The following is a 12815-nucleotide window of genomic DNA, read 5'->3' on the forward strand; positions in this document are numbered from 1 at the left end:
TTAAACGCAAAGGTCAAAACGTTTGACGAATATATTATAATATATATTGCGACAAAGTCCTTAATTTTTTTATTGATCGTTAATTTTATGTTTATAATCATGTGTCAATCGTTATATATATATATATATATATATATATATATATATATATATATATATATATATAAATGTTGTGTGAGAAGAACAGCTAGTACTTAAAGATATAATGTATATAAGCGCGTTTTTACTGAGGTTAAATATGGTAGATTTAGGAGAGCATGCTTTAGCCCTGGAGCCTCCAAAATATATATTTTATAAATAAGACAAAACAGCCATAAAAGCCAATGAATGGCTATGAAGCAATATAAATAAAAAACGTAGAAATTCATTAATATATTTGATATGTGTTTCTTAATAAGAGCGGGAAGACATGACGTCATAAGAGAGCGTCATGACGTTCGCCGTCACGGCACACGAGTCCGTCTTACTCCCGCGACAATAGATGTTACACATCAAATATATAACATATTCCAGTAAGCTTTTACAAGCAATATGTAATCGCCATTTTATATTATTCAATTCAATGTTGAACCGCTGTTAAAAAATGATTCTACGCGTTTCTATTAATGAAAATAACAAAGAATACATAATCTATATTTGTCACGGTGTACAACATAAATTGTATAAAAACGAAACAATATAAAACTGTCGTTAATTTTATAATATCGATAAGTGCACATCACTATTACGCCAGCGATTTGTAACTCAAGGCCGTGTCGCTAGCATGACACGGCGACAATAATGATAATAATTTTTGTAACAAATGATTTTATATAAACAGTTTTGTATCTAATTTATTAAGCGTATTGAATATTAAAGTATTTACGTTTGTATTGGAAATCATTATTAATGAGCCGAGATGGCCCAGTGGTAAGAACGCGTGAATCTTAACCGATGATCGTGGGATCAAACCCGGGCAAGTACCACTGAATTTTCGTGTGCTTAATTTGTGTTTATAATTCTACTCGTGCTTGACGGTGAAGACATCGCGAGGAAACCTGCATGTCTAATTTCACTGAAATTCTGCTACATGTGTACTCCACCAATCGGCATTGGAGCAGCATGGTGGAATAAGCTCCAAACCTTCTCCTCAAAAATGGAGAGGAGGCCTTAGCCCAGCAGTGGGACATTCACATGCTGTTTTACTTTATTAAATGATATTGATTGTTAAAAGAATAACTACTCAGTTTCTTGCCGGTTCTGCTCTGAAGTTTACATTCCGAACCGTAACTTTACATTTAATTCAAAACTGTGACATGACGATTCAAAATTACTCCTACGAGCCTTTTTAAATAAGTATATTTTGACATTTGAATAAATCTTTTTTTTTATTATAACGGGATTGATAGGCAAATGTAGCACAGCATTCGACCTAATAATATGACTTATATATAGCAATATTATTAATTAAAAATTATTGGGTTTTTCTGTCTGAAAATTCTCAGTAGCAGCCCGGAGTCTGGAAGTTGGAACTGTGTACACTCCCGTGCCTCGGAAAGCACGTAAAGCCGTTGGTTTTGCGCCTGAACTCTTTCCGGTCGCGTCGGATCGCCGTCCCATCGGATTATGAGAGTTAGGGAATAGAGTGCACCTGTGTTTGTGCACACACTCGTGCACTATAATATCTCTTGCGCAGTTGGCTAATCTCTCTTGAGATTGGCCGCCGTGGCCGAAATCGGTCTGGAGGACGTTATTATTAGCAATATTTAGATAAATACCAAATAGTAATTGAATATTCGTTGCAATTCTATTTATTAACATTACACAATTTATCTTAATTCAACACAAGATTATATAAATGATAAAAAAATAGAGTTAGTACTACGTTGATTTTCAAGCATTTTATTTTGTATTTAATTGACATAACTTTATATTTGAAATGTTGGATAACAGTAACAACTGTATTTTGCCGGTTCTCGGTATAATCTGTAGAGTCGCCGCGTCTGTGTGTCTATTTGTCTGAACGCGATAAACTCAAAAACTAATGAACGATTTTTTATACGTTTTCCACTAATGCACGGAGTGATTCATTGGATAACTTGAGTGTATAGTTAATTAAGATTTTATGTAAAGCTGAAATATATGATTCTTGAAGATGTCTGAAAAACCATGTCACTGGCTTTACTTGCGTCGCGTAAACCATTAGAGTTATATGTATTTATTTTTTTTATATGCTCCGGGATGGCAAATGACTCTACTCCACCTGATGGTAAGTGGTAGTAGAGTCCAAACGCGACGACGGCCAGTACAGTCGGGAAGAATGTTCTGTACTAGCCGTCCCCGCCTAGCCGGCCCGCAAGATGCCTCTTCACGCCTCGTTTGAAGGAACCCGGGTTGTAAGAGGAGGGGAATACGTGAGCTGGTAAGGAATTCCATTTTTTGGTAGTGCGACAAAGAAAGGATTTGCCAAATTTCTTTGTGCGCGATGGAATTAATGTCACAGCAATAGATTAAGTGTATTACGATATAAACGAGTTATGTAGACCATTATTATACCTGAGCGAAGCCGGGACGGGTAACTAGTTTTACTGGTGGTAGTGCTTTGCGCAAGCTCGTCTACGTAGGTACCACCCACTCACCAGATTTAGATATTCTACCGCAAAATAGCAGTACTTGGGTATTGTTGTGGTCCGGTTCGAAGGGTGAGTGAGCCAGTGTAATTACAGGCACAAGGGACATAACATCTTAGTTCCCAAGGTTGGTGGCGCATTGGCGATGTAAGTGATGATTAACATTTCTTACAATGCCAATGTCTATGGGCTTTGATAACCACTTACCATCAGGTGGCCCATATGCTCGTCCGCCTACCTATATTATAAAAAAAAACCACATTCTTGTAAAATGGCGATTCAAAAATTCTTGCAAAGCCTACTTGGATAAACTATTTTTATTTTGATCATATATTGTTTGTATAAACAATTGTTTATTTATTTTGCATAATGGCAGAAAACTATTAACCTTTCGACTCAGTTATATCAAGCAGATTCTACTAACAAATTGTCAAATTATCGCAATCGAATCGAAGCGTGATCGTTGCAGTATATCCGATTTCCTATTCTTTAATTTAATTATCGACTTTTGGCATAAACTTTGACAATTAAGTTTGGTTTTGACACAACGGTATATGTTGACATCGTATCGGTTTGATTACGATTCGAATAAATACAGATGATTCAAAGTTGGATCGGAATTGAATCGGGAACGTTATCGTTATAAATTAGAAGAATTCGGTCCCTGGTTTGTGTTGCCGAGCTACATTATACGTAAAAATCAAATTGTCATTATTGCTTAGTGTGTAACGATGTGTTTATGTTTTTCAATATACACTGGGATTATATACACACTAGCTAATTTGCTTCGGACGGGCATGTAAGAAGAATGTATTTTGGATAGGCTTTGCGTATTCGTTCTTAGTGAGCGTCTACGTCGGGGAAGCTGTGACAAATTTCAAGTCAATCGTCAAGTCAAAAGATGAGTGGTATTTCGCTTATATATATATAGATTACAATTTAACAACGTCATCATTATAATGTTATATATTAATTGTGATTTACATTAAATATAAATTCTATAAATATAACAAAATTTATTATTTTAAACGTAATTGAGTAAAAAGATAACCTTTAATTTTTTAAAGTCGGTAAAAATGACATCGCTAACAATAAAACGAGGGCGACCTTGGCACAGATTCACAAGGTTTATCAAAGGTTGAGGAAAAACAAATTATAAACAAAAAAAAACCGTGATTTTTGTAATAGAAGATAACATTGGTTGTATACAGTATTATATACGGTCGCCATTTTCAATAGACCGCATGAGTCGCATATAATGATTTTTTGTTTTTTTTCACTTACATAGACTTTAATCGTCGGATCGGATCTTAATTCCGATTAAAAAATTAAAGGGTGTAATTTTTATTTTAATACTTATAAACTATATATTATGTTACTGGTGGTAGAGCTTTGTGCAAGCTCGTCTGGCTAGGTACCACCCACTCATCAGATATTCTACCGCAAAACAGCAGTGCTTGGTATTGTTGTGTTCCGGTTTGAAGGGTGTGTGAGCCAGTGTAATTACAGGCACAAGGGACATAAAATATTAGTTTCCAAGGTTGGTGGCGCATTGGCTATAAGCGATGGTTGACATTTTTTACAATGCCAATCTCTAAGGGCGTTGGTGACCACTTACCATCAAGTGGCCCATATGCTCGTCCGCCTTCCTATTCTATAAAGAAATAAAAAATAAACTAGCAACACTCTTTGCGTAATTTTTTTTTATTCTACTCTTGTTAGGTGGCGATGGAAAATATCGTGATGTGTGCTAAGCCGAATGAAATATTGTCACGTGAATCCACTGATCTAACTTACTTAAAACTGAAATAACCTTTGCCTTGTACTGGGTAATTTTATTATTTGGCATTCTGAAAAAAATATATACAAGAACTGTCACAATGACAAATCAATTTTTTTTCAGGCAAAAGTTAAAGGCGACTAAAAAAACAGCCATTGTTTTTTTTATATTTATTTATATGTATCATGGTTGGTTTCGTTCTATTTATAGAATTGTTTTTTATTACGAAATATTTAATCAGATAACAAGCTATTTTTTAATGAACATTAGACTAGGAAAGCTATTACAAAAAAATTAATTAATGTATTTTTATTAATTATCCTTGACAGATAGATTTCTCAGGATATTTAATGAACTTCTTACGCAAATAATTTAAGCTTTGACAATTACCTATCTAATTTAAATCTTATAAATTAATAAACATTTATAAATAACTCAATACAATATTATAAAAAAATCCATACAGGATTTTTTTATAGCTGTACAGTTTAAGGTGTTTGCTTAATGAAAAAAAATTATAGTATGACGATAACATATTTCTTGTAAGAGTCTACTTAAATAATATTTTTTTACAATACTCTACACAAATAATTATGAATTTTTAAGCTAATCTTTTAACAAATGACATTTGTTGTTTTTAAGTGTAGTTGTAGTGTCAAAGGCAAAAAATACAATAACTAAGATTAAATTGCTGTTGTAATTAATTATAATTTTTTTGTATATTACAAATGCATTGCGTTTTATGTATACTTTAAACGGGTTATATTTTAAATTTTCATATCTACGTAAAATGATTGAATGTTTAAATCAAACATTTGGCGCAAATAAATATAAAATAAAATATATATATTATACAATATTATGTTTATCTAATATATATTTCTCAACGTTATATAATCCTTTGTCCTAAAATAACGTTAACGAACCGAACAAACCTTTATAAAAAAGGAACGAATATTCATATATGTGTTAATTTTTTTTTGTTTTATCTATTCTAAAGTAGGAAAAAAAATTGTAAAACATATACCAAATAAATAATCCTATTTTTTTCCACTTTTCATAACATTAAAACACAGTTCACTGCACTTCTGAACGAACGCACTATTTTTTTTTATAAATAGACCCAGCGCGTCTCCGTTTCTAATTTTGTTTGATTTTAAAAAGTTACATCACGCATGCGCTCAACCCGCGCGCCGATTTGTACTGACAGCTCAGCTAGACCACCATTACGTTGATGACAACGCGACCAAATTCAAAAGGCACACCTCAATATTCATGAACCAGCTGTTACCTATCTATTTAATTTGCGTCGTTATCATACTGATATAACCCCTGTAATTTAGAAAGTTCTTTTAGCGTAATGAAATCTATGTAATCGGGAACAACTTTAATACGGTTGTATAATGTCTATTATATTTCGAAGTCACGAGGTAGGGATAGGTAAATGTATGCTATGATTATAGCTATTTTAAATCGCTTCGCGTACTGCAGCCAAACTGAAAATGTCAAATGTTGATGCGTTGTTTTTCGTTTAATGTTGTGTTTGTTTTGCTATGCGTATTCTAGGCGGAAGAATAGATGTTACGGATATGTTACGAGAATTTTTGTTACAATGTGGGTTAAGGTAGGTAGTTCAAATCGAATGAAAAATATATGTTAATACACTTTATTAACGCTTTCAGCTAAAACGAATTTCTTAGTGTATGTCACGTAGGTATACATAACTAGCTGTTCTGGCTTAGCACGGTTAGAACAATGGTCTAGATAAAACGTTTAGTCGTAATACGTATAAATCTATTGATTTAATCGGTAAAATAAAGCTTATTCGGGATGAATTTTTCCGACATCTTTAACTGTCATCGTCATATTTCAGCAAAGTTACTAATTATTAATTAATTCATTCTATTTGTAGAAACCGTATGAAAATCTGTTCCGTTGTTTATGAAAAGGGAGATTCAATGGACTCGTACGTATGTATATCCGACATTTATTTATATTTAATTGTAAATCATTTCAATACACATTCATTTCAAGTTTCATCTTGTTTCGTTTGGTTTTTTTATTATCTGTATATTTTAGTATAATCCTTCTTGGTATAAACCTTATTTATCTATGTATGTAAAAGAATAACTGACATATTAACGCACAGCCCAAACTATTGGGGCTAGCAACATGAAAACGTGCACACGGGTTCCTTTAACATAGTAGGCTAGCTAAGCGGTAATGGAGATGAAAAATCGTACGAAAATCCTTCATTTTTGAAAAAGCTCAGGAAATTGGTTAGCTATTCTGAATTACGACGCGAGCGAAGCCATAAACTGACTGTATTTGTACGATAATATTATATACTAAATTCTTCTACGAAACTCGCTACATCGTCCATTATAAGTTTTATACATATTTGTTTAGTATTTTTTTTTTCATTTAGGCATTACATATGTATACTATATACGTATTTAATATAAGTATATAAGTATTTATAACCTAGATGCGGTTTAGTTGTCACACTATTGTTATAACCCTGTTTTCAACAAATACACAAGGACGCGGCACAAAAGACTTGCGTAATCACGTAGATATTGAATGAATGGATGTGAAGTGACGAGCGTAGTTTTGTATATCGTTTGAGCGTATTTGGATTACAGTACAGTACAGTAACAGCCTGTGAATTTCCCACTCCTGGGCTAAGGCCTCCTCTCCCTTTTTGAGAAGGTTTAGAGCTTATCCAAGCTGCTCCAATGCGGGTTAGTGGAATACACATGTGGCTGAATTTTAGAGAAATTAGACACATGCAGATTTCCTCACAATGTTTTCCTTCACCGTCAAGCACGAGATAAATTATAATCATAAATTAAGCACATGAAAATTCAGTGGTGCTTGCCCGGGTTTGAACGCACGATCATCGATTGAGATTCAAACGCTCTTATCACTGAGCCATCTCGAGAGGAAGCCTTAGCCCAGCAGTGGGATATTCACAGGCTGTTACTGTCTGAGCACTCGGATGATATCACGTCCTATATCATTTCTAGTAAAACTTTACTTCAACATTTTCCGGCCTTTTGTAACAGAAATGATGAAGTAAAGTCAACAAATAAATTAACAACACAATATATTTAAATGCAAATAGTAAAATGACCTTACTCTTATGGCGATCAGCGGTGGTAGGGTTATGTGGTACCACCAACAGGTCTACTATTAACAGTAACAGCCTGTTAATGTCCCACTACTGGGCTATGGCCTCCTCTCCCTTTTGAGGAAAAGGTTTGGAGCTTATACCACCACGCTGCTCCAATGCGAGTTCGTAGAATACACATGTGGCAGAATTTCAATGGAATTAGACATATGAAGGTTTCCTCACGATTTTTTCTTTCAATAAATTAAACCGGGCAAGCACCATTCAATTTTCATGTGCTTAATTTGTGGTCTACCATTTAACATATTTGAAATTCATTCTACCCCTAAACAGTAATACTTTGTTTCGCTATTCTACAAACATGATACAGTCGAGTCGTAGTCGGATCGGAATGGAATCTTGAACGTATCGTAGCCGTTTTAAATTAGCACGATTTCCCCCGAAATATTTGAGGTGAGCGAGTGTAACAAAGGCACAATATTTATAATCTTGGCGCATTGTTGATGTGAAAAGCAAATGAGATGCATTAAGGGCATTATAATAATAATAATTTCCTCCAGGCCGATTTCTGCCACGGCGGACAATCTCAAGAGAGATTAGCCAAAGGCACAGGAGATATTATAGTGCACAAGTGTGTGCGCAAACACAGGAGCACTCTCTATTCCCTAACTCTCATAATCCGATGGGACGGCAATCCGACACGACCGGAAAGAATTCAGGCGCAGGACCATCAGCTTTACGTGCTTTCCGAGGAACGGGAGTGTACACTTCCAACTTCCAGACTCCGGGCTGCTACTGTGATTCTTAAACTAATAACTGAACACCGTAACTTCTTATCAGCCCGACCTGGCGTTTGAACCCAGGACCACGTTGTCTATGACGATCTTGCCACTAGACCAACGAGATAATCAACAACTTATTCGATATAAAAAAAAACCTTTACAAACTTCCTTATGTATCATCACACGGTCTGGTCATTTTGCAGACAGTTTTTTTAATTAAAAGTCAAAGTTTTGGGTAGAAGTGTTGCATACTTTTTGTAATGAAAGTGTACTCTACTTGTTGATAGAGCTTTGTGCAAGCCCGTGTGTGTAAGTACCACCATTCACCACGTATTCTACCGCCAAACAGCAATACTAAGTACATATTATTGTGAGCCAGTATTTTTTTATAGAATAGCAAAGCTGACGAGCATATGGGCCATTGGCGTTGTAAGAAATGTTAACCATCGCTTACATGGCCAATACCCCACCAACCTTGGAACCTAAGATTTTATGTCCCTTGTGCCTGTAATTACACTGGCTCGCTCACCCTTCAAACCGGAACACAACAATACCAAGTACTGCTGTTTTGCGGGAAAAAAATCTGATGAGTGGGTGGTACCTACGCAGACGAGCTAGCACAAAGCCCTACCATTAATATAACATAGATCCCAAGGTTGGTGCATTGGCGATGTAAGGGATGGTTAACATTTCTTACAGCCTCAACTTTCAACCCCTCCACTTAACTATTATATTTAAAAAAAAACTTTTGTAAAAATGTCCGATCATACGTACATAGCCATACAATAATGACAAATTATATATAAATTTTGTAATTTTGCATGTACCTTTCAAATTAATGGTATTAACTAAAATACATTATATAATCGACTTTAATACCATAGATATAAGGTTTGTATCTGTTTGTACATTTCCATCGGAATAAAGTTACGTTTTGAGGGATTTTAAACCTTACTACGTACATAATTAAGTTGAATTTTAAATAAATCTCTGTATATATTATTCAACATGACTTAAGGTTGGTATTAAGGATTTTAAGTCTTATTTCTAATACGATTAAGGATCATTTCGGTTTGATTATTATTAAATTAGCATAGGACATGATAATTTACCGTGATGTAGTATTTAGCAGTAAACTAGCTACAGGACGTGAGTTCGAATCTATTATGTTTGCATTTTTGACAGTTCGTGAAATAAACCTTGACTGAATAAAAAAAAAGGCTGAAATATTTACTTACAAACGCTGTGAAACCATGCTATGTCTTCTTCTTTCGAATGACAAATCAATAACGTCAGAAAGAGAGAAATCAGTGTATAACCAAGCAGCTTTTACTGGTGGTAGAGCTTTGTGCAAGCTCGTCTGGGTAGGTACCACCCACTCATCAGATATTCTACCGCAAAACAGCAGTACTTGGTATTGTTGTGTTCCGGTTTGAAGGGTGAGTGAGCCAGTGTAATTACAGGCACAAGGGACATAAAATCTTAGTTCCCAAGGTTGGTGGCGCATTGGCTATGTAAGCGATGGTTGACATTTCTTACAATGCCAATGTCTAAGGGCGTTTGGTGACCACTTACCATCAGGTGGCCCATATGCTCGTCCGTCTTCCTATTTTATAAAAAAAAAAGCTGATAAAAAACGTTAATAAGGCCGTTAAAATTTTATTAACAATCAGATTTAAAAGTAATTAAAAAAAAAGTTTAACCGATTAAGCCTTTTTTTGGTTCGACCCGGGATAAAGCCCCCAGGCTCACAGTACATAGCCACTGGAATACGAGGCAGTTCGTTCAACGATATATATAATATATATATAGAGATATTTCTATTTTAGAATTACATTACATAAACATATTAAGTTCCTAAGGTTGGTGGTGCATTGGCTTTGTAAGTCTATGATGGGAAGTGGTGACCTTCCCTTTCCTTTAGACTTTTACAAAGGCTTTCCCTCAGGTAGCCAGTCTACCTATACTTAATAATAATAATAATAGAAAGAATATTCATGAACCAGGGTATCATAGTCGAGATGGCCCAGTGGTAAGAACGCGTGAATCTTAACCGATGATCGTGGGTTCAAACCCGGGCAAGCACCACTGAATTTTCATGTGCTTAATTTGTGATTATAATTCATCTCGTGCTTTACGGTGAAGGAAAACATCGTGAGGAAACCTGCATGTGTCTAATTTCACTGAAATTCTGCCACATGTGTATTCCACCAACCCGCATTGGAGCAGCGTGGTGGAATAAGCTCCAAACCTTCTCCTCAAAAAGAGGAGAGGAGGCCTTTAGCCCAGCTGTGGGGCATTCACAGGCTGTTACGGGAGGAGATCATTAAAAGTAAGAAGGTCTCGTCGAACGTAGGTCACATCTATCATGGAGCGAGTAACGATTCGATTCAAGACCTCATAGCTATCCTATATATAATAAATAAAATAGATATTACAATATTATTGTGTAATAATTTTAATATTCATGTACCAGGAGATCATAAACAGTGAGTTATCACTGAACGCGACATAACACCAATCTCGTTTATGGAGCGAATTTCAAATTTAGAATTTAAAAAAAAACAAATAACTTACCTTTCAAATGTTCTGACGTATCTGCTCTCATTATATCGGTTAGATAATGCTCTAGTGACCTCATATTGTCTAGTCCACTTCGATCCTGTAACAAAATAATTTTTTAATTAAAAATTAATCATATTATTTCACAATTAAATATAAAATCTAGATCTCATCTTAATTTTTCTTTATTATTATTATGCAATATTATATTCATCAAATAAAAAATTTGTTCTAAAACCTTATGAGTTGAGACCTTTGCACAGCTAACGTAAATTACCGTGTTAGAAAAAAAAACAGTAAAATATTATTTACATTTGAATTTTGTGTATTTGAAATGCAAAAATATTTTCTAGTATTGATGTTTTAAAATAAATAATTCTTATGAATCAAACTGTAACGAACTAAGCACCTATGTTTAGAAATGAATATTTATAAAACAAAATATAACCTTAAACCTTGTATACACACACCAAACCTTGTATATATACACATTAAATTTCAATTGGGTGTATTCAAATTCAAACATCGAATAATCACTTAAAAATTAACAATAGAATAAAATTATTCAAAAGTAATTTCAAAAATAGAACAATCATAAAATCTTCGTCGAAAAACGTAAGAAAATAAACTATACAATTGATTATATTAAAGGGAACAATTGTCTATAAAGCATTAAAATAATGAGCGTTATCCAATTTAAGAAAAACTCGCAAATCTACACGTGTATATAAACTGTGGGGTCAAGTTAACTTGGTTACCCACTGACCTATTTCAACTTACGCAGTGTGACGTCACTACGGCATTGCGCTATGACGCCCTACAAAGCAAAATGTGCCTTATGGTAAAAGCATAAAGAACAAAATTAATTGCAAATGTTAATGGTGCTACAGTGAAAAATAAATCTTGACACGAAGTTTTTAAGTCGAAATTTGAATGGAGGTAATTGTTTTTAAGAATTGTGCTAAACGAAATAGGGCGTTATGCTTTGAAAAATAAAGTTGATTTCACTTTAATTTTTAGCGCATGCAAGTAAAAGGTCACGAGGTCAAGCTGCATTGCGAAATTGTTGGCGCTAGAGGTCGCTTGACCTTCCGCTTCCTCCAGTCTAATTATTACTATTTAAGTACATACCCCTCTCTTTCCCACAATGACATAAATTTAAAATAAATGATTTCTATCAATGTCAACAAACCTGTCAAAACTGACAATTTTTTTTTTTAATTTTATAATCTGTTTTAGATATTTTGTTGATTTATTCGAGAAGGAAATTTATAATTTCCGCTTGATAGAGCACTCGAGGGGGTTACGTGGAGGGGAGAGGTTTGTATCAGTTGATTTAAATTGATAGATAATGTATCGTAGTAAAATGCTATATATAGTTTAATTGTACTTGTAACACTTATGCCCGTCTAGGTAGGTACATTATATATATATTCGCCGGGAGGGCAAATGACTCTACTCCACCTGAAGGTAAGCGGTAGTAGAGTCCAAACGCGACGACGGCCAGTACAGACGGGAAAAACGTTCTGCACTAGCCGCCTTCGCCTTGCCGGCCCAATTATTCTACCGCCAAACAGCGATACTTAATATTGTTGTGTTCCGGTTTGAGTTAGCTTGTGATCAGCCCTTACCATCACGTGTCCTATTCAGACGTTTTTTTTTTTCTCGCATTGGAAACCTTCAGAAAGGTTCCCGGGTCCTATGGGGGTGGAACCGGGTTACGTGGGTTTCTTACCCACTAAAACCACTGCGATGGCCGTCCTCAGCACGGATCGGAGAGACTGCGGGATCGTGTTGATATAACGCATCCGCGGCCTCTCCCATTCAAACGTAGCGTAGGACGCCCTCCAGCTAGGTGGAGTGATATACGCAAGGTGGCTGGCAGCGGTTGGAGATTGAGCCATTGGAAAGACCTATGTCCAGCAGTGGACGAGAAAAGGGTGATGATA

General features: G+C 35.0%; 1 protein-coding gene across 1 annotated transcript in view; it reads right to left on the minus strand.

Annotated features, from left to right (window-relative positions):
* Positions 1–12815, minus strand: part of LOC126779997 (cytoplasmic polyadenylation element-binding protein 2) — a 79941-nt gene that overhangs the window by 44053 nt on the left and 23073 nt on the right. The window contains exon 2 of the mRNA XM_050504234.1: positions 10882–10966. Coding sequence (XP_050360191.1) covers positions 10882–10966 — 85 coding nt within the window. The remainder of the gene's footprint in view (positions 1–10881; positions 10967–12815) is intronic.

Source organism: Nymphalis io, chromosome 30 (assembly GCF_905147045.1).
Source record: "Nymphalis io chromosome 30, ilAglIoxx1.1, whole genome shotgun sequence".
Taxonomy (NCBI): Eukaryota; Metazoa; Arthropoda; class Insecta; order Lepidoptera; family Nymphalidae; genus Nymphalis; species Nymphalis io.